Raw genomic sequence first — 17,283 nt, 5'->3', positions numbered from 1 at the left:
GCCTGGGTTACAGGCTTGATAGGGAGTATGCAGGAGGCAGCGAATCGATGTTCCTCTCTCTCTTTCTCTCCCTTCCTCTGTCTATAAACTAAAGACATTTTTAAAAAAAGAAAATTTGGGAAAACAGACTCCTATTTTCTCCATATTAAAAGTGAAATGTGATTATGTGGTGGTCTTTTTCTTCTGACTCACGCCACATGTTGAAAATTCTGATAATGAGATTGTTAGAAGTAAAAGTAAAATTGAGATAGGAGAGAGAGGACATAGAAGGTTGAAATGCGCTCTCACAATTCCCTGCACCACTTATTTTCTAAGATCCTGTCTTACACAAAAGATAGTGACAGGAGGCGTTCTCTCTCTATACCTCCCAATGGGACAGAACTAGCTTACCATTTCCTCAAAAAGAAAGAGAAAACGCAAAATTTAAAGACCTGTGAGAGTAAAGATTGAAATAAATTGAAGCACTTACGGAAGTTGTGAAGGGTTCTCTCTTCAGCACAGTTTTAAGAATGCTCCTCAGCCGAAACCGGTTTGGCTCAGTGGATAGAGCGTCGGCCTGCAGACTGAAGGGTCCCAGGTTCGATTCCGGTCAAGGGCATGTACCTTGGTTGCGGGCACATCCCCAGTGGGAGATGTACAGGAGGCAGCTGGTCGATGTTTCTCTCTCATCGATGTTTCTAACTCTCTCCCTTCCTCTCTGTAAAAAATCAATGAAATATAAAAAAATAATGCTCCTCAATGCAACCCTATTCTCATTCCAATCCCAACTTTTTCAAAACAAGGAACACCTACCAATTAACACCTACCAATTAACACAAGACATAGAACACATCAAAGATAAATGGAGAGTAGGGTTTGAAGCAATTGCATGGTTTAGTCTCTGCTGACACACAAAAAAAGCAGATAATAAAATATTACTGATGTTAAATGGTTGGCCTTTTAATATACTTAGATACATGTGCAGAAAATCGTTCACCCACAATTTAGTATACGTACCCTCTCCTAGTAATAATGTACTTTTCAGAGTGCTTTCATATCTACCTCCCAGCAATTCTATTATATAAGCCACCAGAATTATTACCTATTGAACATATGACAAGAAGTTTGAAGATAATTTTCTCAAGGTCAGCGAGGTAGGGGCAGGGAAGAGACTGTAACTCAGGCCTATGGAATCCAATATTGGGCCTTTCTCCACACCACTTTCTCCGCTGAAAGCATTATGCAAAGTTAAAGACTTAGAAAAGTAGTTCATTTAAGAATACTACTCTGGTTTTTTACTTTTCAGTTTTTTATTAATTCAAAATATTTTATGTATTCATATTTTTAATCCACTTTTTTAATAAAATAAGCTATTATTATTCCAATATTCACTGTTTCGCTGGTCCATGAACTCATGTAAGTCCCTTGTATTACTAATGATCAGTCTATTGGTAAAAAGAATAGCCTACATATAAGAGAAAGTTTCTTCAGCCATCTACATACACAATGACTAAGTATATGAATATGTGATCATTCACTTTTGACTCTTCAAGTAAGCTTGTGAATGATGAGCAGAATGGAAGAGGGAAAACAGTCATATCTGGCTTTGACAAGTGGCCCAAAATAGGTCATGCATAGAAAAGTAAAGCAGGGAATACCAGGTGGGTTACCCAACTAGAATAGAAATGGCAGGTCAGGTGGATAAGGTGAACAATGTACAATGGAGAGGGCTGAAGTAATTGGCATGACTAGGTTAAAGCAATAACCATGAATGATTAATGCCCTTAAAGGCTCAGTTTGAATAGGTCTCCTTCCATGAAATCTACTCTCATTTCCCAAAACAAAATTCTGTCCTCTAAAATAACACAAGACCTCTCCTGTAGCCTTCCCAGGCCCAAGCCACTCATGACTCAGCACAAGGAGATTCTAATCTCCTTTCAGGCAGGGTCTTTACTGGCCCCATTTAACTCCTACTGTTCTTAGTGACAAGTTGGAGGTGGAGAACAAGGAGGGTATGAAAGGAAGGGGGAAATAACTTTGATGTTTATTTAATGTCTACTTAGTAAGCTTGACATTGTGCTAGACGCTTTACTTATGTCATCTCATGAAATCAGGCTTAGAGAGTTTAGTAATTTATTCAAGATCACTCAACTGATAGGTGGTAAATTCAGGATTTGAAATTAGTTATATCTTCCTCCAAATTTGGTATTTAGCTTATTAGTATTTGCTGAAAAATTAGTCCTGTCATGGTATTCAGAAATGGATAAAGAGGGCCTTTTACTGTGATTCTTAATTATTTCTGGGTCATGGACTCATGCAAGAATCTTTCCCATAAAATTACAAGTATGCAAATACATACAACAGTTTGCATACCATTCCTGGAGGATCAGAGTTCCCAGAGTTCAAGAACTGGCTATGGAAACCAAAGTAAGAACCTATGGATTACAGTATGCCAAGTCACTCTTCTCCCATCCCATCCCTACCTTTCTTCCCACATATCAGAGCAATCAAAACCAGAGAAAATGTAAACACATGATAAGTTTGGCTGAGCAGTAAATGCAAAGTTCCAATATTCTACTGTACTTTAAAATGTCATGGAGCCCAGCTGGCATGGCTCAGTGATTGAGCATCGACCTACGAACCCAGAGGTCATGGTTCGATTCATGGTCAGCCCGTATGCCCTGATTGCAGGCTCGACCCCAGTGTGGGCCTGGCAGGAGGCAGTTGATCAATGATTCTCTCTCATCATTGATGTTTCTATCCCTCTATCCCTCTTCCTTCCTCTCTGAAATCAATAAAAACATATACTTTAAAAAAAAGTTATGGAGAACTTGAATAAGAAGACCTTGGAGAATGTAGTCTTACAATTTTTATATTTCAGTTATGACCTTCACACCATATATGATGTAAGACTGAGAGATGAGGTTATTGGAATTCATACCCAAGGGGGTAAAAAAGCTAAAAATCAAACTGCATGGAAAATCCTAGGAATTACCCTACCGCTTAAGGAAAGAGAGGTTTATTTCTGTCATTTTGCCTAAGGAATTTATCTTGAAAATTATTTCTGAATATTTGGGGTAAATGTTTTAAATGAAATTTCTGTGGTTACCCTGTATTGTTTCAAAAAGGATTTAAGAGAGCATATAGACTTAGAGAAAATATCATGGAGTACATGTAGGAAAAAAATAGACATAATATAGAGATAGGAATGGAGCTGGTTTAAAACATGAATTTATATTGTGACTAGGTCTTCACTCCCTCAAGGTACTGTAATTTTTTTAAAAAAAATTGCAGCACTAAGTTTTATGTGTTAAGCATATATTTTTCATAATTTACAAAATATCTTTATATATATTCTCTCATTTGATCCTAAATTGATTTTGTGAGGCAGTTATTATCTACATTTTCCAGATAAGGAAAATGAGGCTAAGGGAAGGACTTAGAAATCAAGCTCTTGCTCTTTTGAGATTACACTGCTCTGCAGCAACTGATCATTGCAATTCCTGTGCACAAGTAAGTAATGCATCTCAACATACAAAATGCAAAAACAATATACATTTGACGCCTGTGGCCCTGACATTTAAATTAGAGGATTATGACCTATTTTACATCTGCTTTAGATCTGGAGGTTGGATAGACATCAAATTAAAGGACTTCAGACTTGGAACAACCCTTAGGTTACACTTAACTCCTTCACTTTATAGAAGAGGGCCCTGCTCTTAGAGGCCAAATCATTTGTCACAATCATCCAATGTTAGTGGTAGGACCAAGATCAAAAGTAAGGTTTCCTAAGTTCTTTACTTTTTTATTGAATTTATTGGGTGACAGTGGTTAATAAAATTAAATAGGCTTCAGGCATACAATTCCATAATATATTATCTGTATATTGTATTATGTGTTCACTAACCCATTCTTTTCTTTTTTTAATATATTTTTTATTGTTGGTAGGATTATAGATATCTCCCATTTTCCCCTTTTCTGCTCCCCCCCTCCTCCCAGCCCTTACCTATCCACCCCCAGGTCTTCACTACCCTAATTGCCTGTGTCCATGGGCTATGCATCTAAGTATATAAGTTCTTTGGTTTATCTCTTCTCATCCCCCCAACCCCACATCAAGGTATGTCAGTCTGTTCCATGTCTCCATGCTTCGGGCCTTATTTTGTTAGTCAATTCATTTTGTTGACTAGATTCCACAAATAAGTGAGATCATGTGATACCCTATTCTTTTCTTTTTTTAAAAAAAAATCTTTATTGTTCAGATTATTACAGTTGTTCCTCTTTTTTCCCCCCATAGCTCCCCTCCACCCGGTTCCCACCCCACCCTCTGCCTTTACCCCCCTCCCCCGTCCTCATCCATAGGTGTACGATTTTTGTCCAGTCTCTTCCCGCACCCCCACACCCCTTTCCCCCCTGAGACTCTATTCTTTTCTTTACATACCATTGCTTCTATAGCATTATGCCCATTTCTATGAATTCTTATACATCCAATTCTGACCTTTCTCTTCAGTATTCCTTGTGTCCATTGGGTAAAGTTCTATATGCATACTGACATGGCTACAAGACCCTGTAAGACCTGGCACCGGTGACTTCTCCAACTACGCACCTCCTTTAACAGTATGGGAATGTTCCTGAGTTGTAAGGATGCTAGGTTTTTGTGTAATATCCTGATAGAGTTGTCCTGTCGGGGCGATGAGTAAAGGCAATAGCTTTCAGAGTAGTAGGAAATTGGATTTCTCCTGGAAGGAGGGGACATGCTTGATGTCTATCACCAGAAAAGACTGAGGGAAGCACTCAGATGGGAGGGACAAATGGGCTCTGCAACCTGGAGGCCTTGGGCAGGGACCTCCCCTCCCTCAGGGGAAGGATGAGTGAACCAGATTATGCAATTCCAGGTAACTTTTTAAAATCCTCACGTGAGGATATACCTGAGGACATTTTTCCCACTGATCTTTTTTTTTTCCACTGATAAATTTTTTTTTTATTTTTTACTAGAGACCCAGTGCATGAAATTCATGCATGGGTAGGGTCCCTAGGCCTGGTTGGTCATCAGAGTCAACCTGTGGGGCAACTGGCAGGGCGATTGGGGGGGCCCTTGCTGGCACCCATCCTGGCTGGCCTGGGGCCTGCGGGCAGCTCTTGCATTGAGCGTCTGCCCGCTGGTGGTTAGTGCACGTCCTAGTGACCAATCGGTCGTTCTGTTGTTCGGTCAATTTGCATATTAGGCTTTTGTGTAATGTTTATGTGTTTGTCCCCCCACGTCCTGCGTGGTTCAGGGTTCAGGATCTGGAAGAGGGCCGCACACAAATGAAAGAGACCAGACAATAAATAATAATTTGGAAATATTGGGGGACCAGGCAGGCAAGTCCAACTCAAGAGGAAGGGCTTCCACTGGTGCTCAGGCCTCGCCAACCTTTTATTGGTTTGGGATATACCCATGGCCCTTAGGCAGGCAATTTCTAGTAATAGGCAGACTAGCCCATCAGCAAGGATTTACATAATAATGAATGGGCAAGTTTCTTCAGCTACCAGGGCTTCAAGGATCACCAGGCTTCTGGGTTCCTTGTCCATACATCTCTGCTAGTGAAGACAATAGGCAGCTTCCCACAGGCTTTTATTATATAGGATTTTTCTGATCTTTAGAGAGAGAGAGAGAAAAAAACATCTATGTGAGACACATCAACTGGTTGCCTACCTCATGGGCCCTGACCGGGACTGGGATTGAGCCTGCAATCAAGGTTCATGTCCTTGACTGGGAATCGAACCCAAGACCATTCAGTCTGAGGGCTGATGCTCTAACCACTGAGATAAATTGGCCAGGGCCCAGATAACATTTCATGTCCAATTCTTGTATGCTGAACCTTTAATAAAATCCCCTCCAAATATTCCAGAAAAAGTCCTGTGAGTTCACACTTTGCAAGGCCACTAAATCAAGTAGGAACCAAGCACAGCCAGCCCAGCATGAAGGTGTTAATAGAATTACATCGTGAGAGATCCCAAAAGGGAGAGGAGAATATTAGGCAACAGGAACCAGGCCACCAAATTCCAGTCACTTCTCCCCGTTACACAACTTTAAATTCCCAGAACAGATCCATGAACTTTGCACATTTTGTTTCTTGGGCCTAAAACTTCAGTTCCTTCCCCTAAACTTTTATCCTTTTGACAAATTCTTACTCATAATTCATATGCCTGGTTCAGACATCATCGTCTACTTTTGGGTAACCTATCCTGACACTAACTCTGTCTTCTATTCCTTCCTCCAAAACTTGTGCTTCTTTCCAACAGGATCTGCCTTTAGTTGCAACTCCTAGGTGTGCAAGAAACAAAAGATGTACTCACTAAGGATTAGCCGAATGAACAAAAAGTTATTTGTCTAGTCCCTTAACTGTGTTTTCCACTAGGTAATTTGTGAACACTGCAAAAAATTTCAAACCACACATGAGAAACTCAGTGCAACATGGCTCTTTCTTCCAATCACGCCCCTCCCTTGGTGCCAGCTGTGTTTCCTTTCAGATGGACTATATACATATGGGTATTTAAGTATATTCCTGTTGTTTGTTTACACAATGGTAAAAATATGCATTTATATTAATACAACAATAAAACATAACTTATGTGTCATTTATTACATATTATAAGTAATCGTTACATATCACCTATGAATGTATCTAATATATACATTTATATACTGAGTCTTGTGCTTTGTTTTCGCTTACCATAAATCAGGCTTTTTATATTTTTTAGTTAAGGGCCGTGTAGTATTCCAACGTAGGGGCATACCATCATATACTTCCCATTCCCCTCACTTACGGTCTCGAATATACAAATAGTTCATTTTCACTGTCAAACCCTGGTCTCCAAATTCAGAAAGGTCCCCGCACTCCAGCCCAGCTCATGTAGACGCCTGCAATTTCAAACACCTTCCCACGCCGTGTCCCGCGCCCCCGCGCGCAGCGGCGACAGAACCGAACCTCCCCTCACCTCCCCCAGCTGCTCCGGACCAGAACACAGGGATCGCCCGCTCCAAGGCGCCAGATTCACTGGCGCCCGGCCTGGCTCGGGTCGGGTGGGACCGGGCGCGGCTCACTGGGCGCTGTGTGGGCGGGGCTAGGCCCTGTGTGGGCGGGGCTAGGCCGTATGTGGGCGGGGCTCGGGCGGACGGGCGCAGCCGTCGTGCGGGCTCCTCCCCTTTACTCCGGCGACGCTGGCGGCCGAAGCCCTTCCGGGTCGGCGCGGAGGCGGGGCGGGGACGCCACGGCAGCTGTTATTGTTCGACTGGGCTCGGCCGGGCGCTGTCTCTCTCGGCTCCTCGGGTGTCAGTTTGTCCGGCTTCTTCTCAGCTCCTCACTCTCGGCTGCTGTCGGCGACGGGCGGAGGTTGCGACGGGCTGGCCTGGCGTTTGGAGGCCCTGCGGCGGCAGGTTGAGGGGCGCGGAGGAGGAGGAGGAGGAGCAGTAGCAGGAGGAGGAGCCGTGTGCCCTGGCACCGAGCGGCCGCGGCCATGGCGTACGCGTACCTCTTCAAGTACATCATCATCGGCGACACAGGTGAGGGTCCCGGGCCTCCGGGGCCTCCCGGGCGGGTGTCGGCGGCCTGCGGGCCGGGGCAAAGGGGTTGACGGCGCCTGGCCCGGGCGCGGGCGCCGCCGCCGCCGCCGGGCGCCTCCCTCCGGGCCGCGGCGCTCCATTTCCGCAGTGCTAGCGCTGGTGACGTGGGCACTGCGAGCGCCGCGGCCTCGGGCCCGGTGCGCGGCCGCCGCCCGGAGCGCGCTGCAGCCGGGGCCGGAGCGTGCAGCCGGGGCCGGGGCGTGCAGCCGGGGCCGGGGCAGCCGTGTGCGATGCTCGGTCTGGGCAGTTTCTGACAGGAGGGGCCGCAGCCCAGGGCCGTCAGGGCCCGGCTCCGATGGTTGCACCCCTCGCCGGGGCTGCTCACTTTGGGGCCTCTTGGCCGCCCCCCGAGAAAGGAGAGGGAAGGCAGCGGAGAGCAGCAGGTGATGGGTGGGAGGAGGGTCTTGGGTTTGCTGAAGCGTCCCCCCTTCTCTGACCTATATGCATCTGTCTGCCTAGGCCTGGGCACAGCGCTCCCTGGTGTGGGACAGCCAGCTGAGGAGGAGAGGAGGCCTTTAAAAAAAAAATAGTGGTGTGTTTTTTTCCAAGGCCTACAAATATTTCAAAAAAAATTATTGTTTACCTTTTCTAACAGAATAAATCAGATCCCATTACTTGACGGCTGAGGAATCTCTTTCGGGGTCGTTAGAGCACGAAATAGTTCTGTAGACTTTTGCCACGTGTAAACTGGGGTGATTTGATAGCAATGCCAGGCCTCAGGTGCTCTGGGGGGGGGGGGGGGGTGTTGGGGACATTGATTTTTTTTCCGTGTATCAAATCTGGGTCACAACTGCTAATTTTCGAGCTGACCTGCTGTCTGTCTGAAGCAGAAAGAAATTCAGTTAGTCTCACTTTAAATGACATCCGAGTGTATTTCACAGGTAAGTAAACGAACACACAAAATAATTCCTCAAAACCGGTGATTTAGGAATTATGTGGGATCTTAAAATAATATAACTGAGGCTTCTTCAGGTGTTATAACTATTAATATACAGGAGTCTGATTTCACTGGTGACTCTTGCACAATTTTGGACGCTTTACACAACTTTGGAAATGTGAAGTGCAGCTGTGGTCGCACGAGTGCTGAAGCAGATTCAATAAGGAACGCGAGGAGGATGTTGATTGCTACCTAAAAGAAAAACTTTCTTCTGCCCGGAGGGAGGTTTTTCAGCAAGGTTTTTTTTTTTGGTGTGTGTGTTCTGTATGGAAACTGGATGATTTTCTACAGAAAATCCCAGTGGTTTGCAGATGTTTAGTTGCAAATTTATATACTGTTAAAAACGCTGTGGCATATTTTGAAGGAAAACGAAGTGGGGTTCTAAAACCTACTGACACAATGTTGATTTAGGCTGTAAATCCAAGACTGGAGAGGAACTTCACCTTAGGTGTAATAGGAAAGGTTTTGAAAAGTAGAGAGGGAAGTGATTGTGGACATTTGCAAGGTGCCCTCTCTCAGCTCATTTATTGAGCATGTACTGTGGGTAAGGTATGGTGTTGGGATTGTAGGGCTGCACATGTTAACCTGTTGGTCTGTTCTCTGGGAGTTCGCTCTCATTTAAACACAGTCCCCAGGCAGTTCTTCCTGTTGCTGCTGTTCCCTGGTTCACGCACTGAGTATTTGACACCGATTCTCTACTGCAGTACTTCCCCCCACACCAGTTCAGCCTGTACAGTTTACTGTCCGATTAATCTTACTGAAACGTGACTGTTAGGAGGCTGTTCCTCTGCCCACATTTTGTTTGGCCTGGAAGGAACTCCATATTTTAGCCCCATTTAGTGGTCATTATTCCTGACCTGGCTTCTGCCAGTGGCCCAGTGGCTTTTTTTCTGGTCCCTGTAGATCCCTCTGCTTGGAGTGCCTTCTCTGTGGAAATTCGATTAGTCTTTCTTTCAAAGCCTAACCCTGGGTCTTCCATAATGCCTTCAGAGTCAACATATATTAAGCTCTTCAAATGTGTCAGGCTTTTCCTGGTAGCTGGCTGAAAGTGATTGCTCCTTATCTGGATGCTATCTCATTTTGTATCATCTTTCTGTTACACACAACCCCCCCACCCAGGGGGTACAACACTGGATGGATGCTTAGAGTGGAAGCTCCTGTCCAATCTCCCTGCTCCAAAAGTCCATTTAATATATTGTCCTCAAGTGTAGATACCTGTTTTATCAGTTTCATATATAATCTTAGCCAGAAGACTGAGAAGTGATTCATCTTTCTGATATTAATTCCAGAATGTTTCATAGGTACTTGTGTAGACATCTATATTTGATTATGTACTTCTTGAGGGCAGAAAAGGTGTTTTGTATGGTTTTGTATTTCAGGAAGAACCTAGTAGAAGGTAGACCCTATACATTTAATTAAATTAATGAAAGAATAGCCAAACAGGCCACTGTGTAACTATTATTGTACATTAATAACTTTGACAGCAGAATTTTTTAGCCCGATTCTGTCACTTTCTTACTGTTGACTTTGGTTGAAATGCTTTACCATACTTCCTTAATTCAAAGTATAGTTGTAAAATACACTTAATGTGGCCCTCCCCACAGAAGATGATATTAAATTAGTAGTGTGAGATCCATCTTGATTTTTTTTTTAAAGTCATAGTGTGAGAAATACACATCTTAGAATGAAGGAAATCACTACTTTTCCTGTTTCACTTTCTCTAGCCTATAAAATAGTCATTAGCCTTCCCTACTCTCAGTAGTGAGATAAAATCAGGACAAATGTGAAAGTAACAGGCTCATTTTCCTTTTCAGAACCCCCTTTCATAGAAGAAGTGTGCGTGTGGCTTGTTTTTTGTTTTTAATCTAGAGAGTATGTTGTTAAAGTTGGGGACAGTGGGAAAAGGAAGGGCCTAGGATAGAAACAACAGGAGAGAGACTAGGTGGGACTGCTTTGGTTCCCTAGAAACGTTATTGGAAAGAAGTGAGCCAAGGTGGGGCTGCTGTCAGCTCACTGGAGAATCATTGAAAAAGGGGGCCTTGGGAACGGGTTCAGGGGTTTAGCCCAGGACTAGCTGCCACTGCCCATTGCTCCCCTGGTTGCAAGTCTCATGGGGTTTCCTTAGAGTTTAAGAGATGAATGTGTGGGTAGGGAGTAGGGGTTGGGAGAGTATAAGGGGGAAAGGAAAGGTTAGGTCAGGACTTTTTACCTTACCAACTCCTATCCATCCATTCTTTTAAGATAATAACAAACCCACTACTCCTTATTGCATTTTATTGGTCTCCTTCACTCTTCATTCTTTTGAGGATAGTGCTATATAAGAAAATAAAGAAGACCAGCCTGGTTATACATTATTATATCATCTGAATATATTTTTTAAATTGAGATATAATTGGCATATAGCATTGTATTAGTTTCAGGTGTACAACATAATGATTTGATATATGTATATATTGCAAAATGATTACCACAGTAAATTTAGTTAACATTTATTGCCACAAAATACAAAATTTTTTTCTTGCCATGAGAAATTTTATTTTATTGATTTTAGAGACAGAAAGTTAGAGAGAGAGAGAGAGAGAGAGAGAGAGAGACATAGATGTGAAAGAGAAACATCAATCTGTTGCCTCCCCCACGCACCCTAACCTGGGATTGAACCCACAACCTGGATATGTGTGTCCCCTCACCAGGAATCAAATCAGCCACCTTTTGGTGTACAGGATGATGCTCCAACCAGCTGAGCCATACCATCATGTGTGCTATGAGAACTTTTAAAAATTTATTCTTGCCCTAGCTGGTTTTGCTCAGTGGATAGAGTGTCGCCCTGTGGACTGAAGGGTCCCAGGTTCAATCCCATTCAAGGGCAAATGGCCCGGATTGTGGGCTCAGTCTTCAGTGAGGGGCATGCAGGAGGCAGCTGATCAATGATTCTCTCTCATCATTGATGTTTCTATCTCCCTCCCCCTTCCTCTCTGAAGTCAATAAAAATATATATTTTTTAAATTTATTCTTCCTGCTATACAGTATAGTATTGTTAACTATATTCTTCATGTTGTTCTTTACATTCCCAAGATTTACTTTTCTTATAACTGGAAGTTTGTACTTTTGACTACCTTCTCCACAGACATTCTAAATAATCTTATTTTTTGTTGCTTGTCTGGAAAGCTTTTGACTTTGTCTTAAATGTAAAGGTAGGCCTTTCAGTGTCAGAAATTTTTAATAGGTAAGTGATGAGCCCTTGGGGGGAGATGTAGCAAGGCTTTACCTGGAAGGTGATATTTAAACTGAAATTGGAATGGTGAGTAGGGATTTGGCAGTGGAAATGAATGGTAGATAGTTGGAAGTTCGTACCTGTTTACGGCTCAGTGGGTCAATCTCACCATTTGTGGTTTTAAAACAAGAGATACTGGGAAGTTAAAAGTAGAGCCATTTTATTGAAACCTTTGAGTGTGAAAGAAAAGGAAATAGTGAGAGTTGATTGTAAGATCAGGTTGACTGGGGTGTGTGTGTTAAGTTAGGGCACACTTGAAGTTGAAAGGTTGAAAATACAAGAGAGAGAAAGCAGGAGCAAAATCCTAGAGGATTCTCTAGCCCTTTAGAGGGGTGGGGAACCTTTTTACTGCGAAAGGTCATTTGGATATTTATAAGATCACTTGCTGGCCATACAAAATTATCAACTTAAAAATTAACTTCCTATGTTTGGTCACATTTATTTAACTCACCCCTGATGCCTTGGCAAGGCCAGACCAAATGACTTCTCAGACCTTCTCAGGCTGGGTGTTCCCCACCCCTACTTTAAAGCTATAATAGACCTAACCGGTTTGGCTCAGTGGATAGAGCATCGGCCTGCAGACTCAGGGGTCCCAGGTTTGATGCCAGTCAAGAGCATGTACCTTGGTTGCATATACCCAGTGGGGAGTGTGCAGGAGGCAGCTGATCGATGTTTCTCTCTCATCGATGTTTCTAACTCTCTATCCCACTCTCTTCCTCTCTGTAAAGAATCAATAAAATATATATTTTTTAAAAAATAAAGCTATAATAAAAGGAAGCCCTCTTCTTGTGAGAGACTCAAATTTGAATTTCTTTAAATTCTTGTGAATCACCTAGAGTGTTTTGTGTGTTTTTTGTTTTTGTTTTTAAGGATTCACAGATTTTGAAAAGTTTACTAGATTATTTTTAGAAAATAAGCAGTGGAAAAAACAAACTGGCGCCGAACCAGTTTGGCTCAGTGGATAGAGCGTCGGACTGCGGACGGAAGGGTCCCAGGTTCGATTCCGGTCAAGGGCATGTACCTTGGTTGCAGGCGCATCCCCAGTGGGGGGCGTGCAGGAGGCAGCTGATGGATCTTTCTCTCTCATCAATGTTTCTAACTCTCTATCCCTCTTCCTTCCTCTCTGTGAAAAACCAATAAAATATATTTAAAAAAAACAAAAACAAAAAAAAACAAACTGGCAACTACCTGAATAGACCTAGAGAGTATTATGCTAAGTGAAATAATTCAGACAGAGAAAGACAGATACCATATGATTTCACTTAAACGTGAAATCTAAAAAAAAATAAATGAAGAAACAAACTCATAGATACAGAGAACATATTGATGGTTGCCAGATGTGAGGAGGGGTTGGTGGAATGGGTGAAAAAGGAAGAAATTAAGATGTACACATTGTCTTGTATAAAAACAGCCATGGGGATGTAAAGTACAGTATAGGAAATATAGTCAGTAATCTATATACTAGAATATAAAAGCTTAAGTGACCGAACGACCGGTCGACCAGCAGCTATGACACGCACTGGCCACCAGGGGGCAGATGCTCAATGCAGGAGCTGCCCCTGGTGGTCAGTGTGCTCCCACAGCGGGAGCGCCGCTCAGTCAGAAGCCGGGCTCACGGCTGGTGAGCGCAGCTGCAGCAGAGCGAGCCTCTCCCGCCTCTGCAGCAGGGCTACCGAAGGCTGCGGTAGGTGAGTGGGGTCGGGATAAGCGGGAGCGGCACTGGGCCCTAGCTCGAGCTCCTCCCCAGCCGCCTGCCGCTTCACACACTGCTACATCCCTATGGGGATCAGGCCTAAACCGTCAGTCTGACATCCCCTGAAGGATCCGGGTTGCAAGAGGACACAGGCCAGGCTGAGGGACCCCACCAGTACACGAATCCGTGCACCGGGCCTCTAGTGTAATAAGTACATTGGTGTCATGGATGCTGGACTTACTTGTTACTAGATTTATTGGGGTGATCACTTCATAAGTTATATAAATGTCTAATCACTATGTGTTGCACACCTGAAACTAATATAATAGTGTATGTCAACTGTAAATGAAAAATTAAAAAAATCTTAATAAACATTTTTAAGCCCTGGCCAGGTAGCTTAGTTGGTCAGAGCATCGTCCCGACATGCTAAGGTTGCAGGTTTGATCTTCTGTCAGGGTACATACAAGAATCAACCAATGAATGCATAAATAAGTACAATAGATCCATGTTTCTCTCTCTCTCTCTCTCATCCTCCCTCTTCCTCTCCCCTCCCTATTTCTCTAAAAACCAACAAATAAAATTTACAAAATAAAATTTTTTTAAAAGAAAAGCCAGAATTCAGAGGTAGAAAAATTCCATTAAAGTTTTTTAGCTATGAAATATGAATATTTTAGTTATATAAGTATTCATAATTTAATAGTTTTGAAGAATAGCACTAAATCAAGCACCCATGCTAAAGAAATACAGATCCTCATCACAAACCTCTCTCTCTCCCAGGCTTCCACTAGCCCAGCCGTGGGCAAACTACGGCCCGTTTGAAATGAATAAAACTAAAAAAAAAAAAAAGACCGTACCCTTTTATGTAATGATGTTTACTTTGAATTTATATTAGTTCACACAAACACTCCATCCATGCTTTTGTTCCGGCCCTCTGGTCCAGTTTAAGAACCCATTGTGGCCCTTGAGTCAAAAAGTTTGCCCACCCCTGCTCTAGCCTGAAGTCTCTATTAAACTTCCCTTCATTGTGTCACTTATGCATCTCTGAACTATATTGTTTAGTTTGTCTGTTTTAAATGTTTTTAGTAATTTTATTAAAGGAGAGAGCTAAAACATGTCTGAAACATACCTTTTAACATCATCTAAAATTTAGACAATATACTTTTTTTGTTTTGTTAATCCTCACTCGATATTTTCCCATTGATTTGTAGAGAGAGTGGAAGGAAGGGAGAGAGACAGAGAGAGAAACATTGATGTGAGAGAGACACATCAGTTGGTTGCCTCCCACACATGCCCCGACCAGGGCCAGGATGGAACCTGCAGCCAAGGTAGGTATATGCCCTTGACTGGAATTGAATCTGGGACCCTCAAACCGGTTAGGGCAACAATATACTTTTGTTATATTTAAATTTTTGCTTTATGCATGTTACATGTAGTCTTTCAAGATTTTTGACCAGCCTTTTCCTTTTCTTTTCTCCTAATCAGTTTATTTGCTACTTGCTTCCCTACTATTTATTTTGCTCCTAAGACTTTATATTGAACCATAGTGACCTTGACCCTGTGTTTTCATTCTTTTTTTCTTTCTTCCCTTTCCTAGTGAACTTACCTACTCATCTCAAATAATACCCCTCTCTGCTTTCTCAGTGTTTTTGTCCTCTTTATCCCCACTCCATTCCTGCTCCTACTCTGGGCTTCTTTATCGTCCCCACTGCTCCCCCACCAGTTTATCTTGCTAGCTCTCCTCTCCTCCTCTTGCTGTCGCCAGTAATTTTGCTGTTTTATTTGAGCCGATCCTAATTTTGCCAGCTCAGCTGTTTTCCCCTCTCACTCTGGCCCAGCTGTGCTTGCTCCATTTTGTTTTGCTCATCCTTGGGTCTGTGAGGTTGTGTCCTTTGCTACAATAGATGCAGCCACATCCTGACCTCCTTTGCCCCCTTTCTAGCTTTTCACTTTTTACATGAAACTTTCCCTTTTGATTCCATCAACCTCAGTTATTTGCAAGATTTTAAACACTCTACATTCAACTTGTAAATGAAGGATGCCTGGCAAGAAGATGCTAGATTCCTTCTGCTATCATAGATGCATAGTCACCCCTCCCCTTTAATTCCTGCAGTGTTTGTTAACTCAAATGACTTGGGCCTCATCCTTGGAGGTGCTGTTTTAGTAGAGCTGAAGTGAGTCCTGGACATCTTTTTCTTTTTTAAAGCGTTGTTTGTACTATGACATTCCCTTCTACTGGTCAGTCTTGGGCCTTTCTTGCTTGCCTAATTTTCTAAAATTGATTTTTTCTTTTTATTGCCAGATTTTCTGCTTTCTGGGATTTTATGGATATGCCTAAGACATATCCAGGCTGAATTTATATAGAATTCTGTATCACATTAGCTTTTGGCACTATATGTATGTAGTAGATTCTTACGAGGAATTCTCTACATTTTTTGTAGTTCATACACAATATCAAAAGCTGTTTGTTTGTTTTTCAATCCTTCAACAGATATACGAAGTTACCATTTTATAGATAAAGAAATTGAGCTATGTCATTTGGGACAAATTATTTATTTACTTCTTCCCTCTTCTTGCCCCCCCACCTATCATAAGTTTTAGGTTTTCATAGCTATGATGTGATGTAGCTCTTTAAGTTTCTCCCAGTTTTCTCTTCAAAATATTCCTATTTTCAGGTGTAGCTGACAATTAACTGTATTTCTGGTCAAATCTGAGGGAGAAAGGAAGAAAATTCATTGAATATGCTGCAGCAGAATTCTTGAAAACAAGACCATGTGTGGCACAGAGTTAGTACATCAGAGAGCCATGAATGTGTGCTAGGTACCCTCTGCTGGGTAGGCTAAATGCACTGACCAATTTATTTTCCCTGCTCAAGAAGAATTAAGGACAAATATATTTTTGTTAAAGTACAGTTTTTTTTATGCAAATGAGAGAAAAGATGTATTCATTTTATGTTGCTACCATAAACTACCACACCCTTAGCAGCTCAAACAACACAACTTTATCTTACAGTTCTGAAGTTCTACATAAGTTCATGTACATATCAAAAGTATGACATGTGTCTCACCAGGCTAATGTCAAAGTTTTAGCAGGGCTGGGTTCCCTTGTGGAGGGTCCTTGCTCATTCATGATATTGGTAGAATATTGGTTCCTTGCAGCTGTAGGGCTGATGATTCCATTTTCTTGCTGTCATCTGATGGCTGTTCTGCACTTTCTAGAGTCCACCCATATACCCACATTCCTTGGCATGTGACTCCCTTTGTCCATCTTCAAAGCTAACAACAAGGACTCAAGTCCTTCTAGTGTCAGATCTGTCTGACTCATCGCATCTCTCTGACTGAAGCTGGAAAAGGTTTTCTGCTTTTAAAGACTCATGATTAAATTGGGTTTGTCTGGATAATCCAGGATAATATCATCTCAAAGTCTGTAATCTTAATCACATCTGCAAAGTCCCTTTGCCTCCTAGGGCAACATAGTGACAGGTTCTGGGGATTAGGACATGTATATCTTTGTGTGGTGATGGTAGGGGCTGGGGAGGACAGCATTATTTTGCCTACTACAGAGGGCTAGGGAGAAACATAAGATACAAACAGTAAGTTGAAGTCAGAAGCAGCATTAATACTTGACAATGACTGTTGTGTACACCTTTATGTTGCATATTTTTTGTGTTAACTTTTATTGACTGAGAAAGAGTAAGAGAGAAACATCAATTTGTTATTCCACTTATTTGCATTCATTGGCTGATGCTTGTATGTGCCCTGACTGGGGGGATCGAACCCGCAACCTTGGTGTATCAGGACAAC

At 42.5% G+C, this 17,283-nt stretch overlaps 1 protein-coding gene across 1 annotated transcript in view; it reads left to right on the top strand.

Annotated features, from left to right (window-relative positions):
* Nucleotides 1–7,225: 7,225 nt before the first annotated feature.
* RAB2A (RAB2A, member RAS oncogene family) overlaps nt 7,226–17,283 on the top strand; it is a 77,459-nt gene continuing 67,401 nt past the window's right edge. The window contains exon 1 of the mRNA XM_070392381.1: nt 7,226–7,522. Coding sequence (XP_070248482.1) covers nt 7,477–7,522 — 46 coding nt within the window. The 5' untranslated portion in view covers nt 7,226–7,476. The remainder of the gene's footprint in view (nt 7,523–17,283) is intronic.

The sequence above is a fragment of the Myotis yumanensis genome, unplaced genomic scaffold, assembly GCF_028538775.1.
Source record: "Myotis yumanensis isolate MYYU_CA2020_CCGP unplaced genomic scaffold, mMyoYum1.0.hap1 SCAF_15, whole genome shotgun sequence".
Classification (NCBI taxonomy): Eukaryota; Metazoa; Chordata; class Mammalia; order Chiroptera; family Vespertilionidae; genus Myotis; species Myotis yumanensis.
Note: the sequence above shows the minus strand (reverse complement) of the source record. Positions and strands in the feature narration are given on the sequence as shown.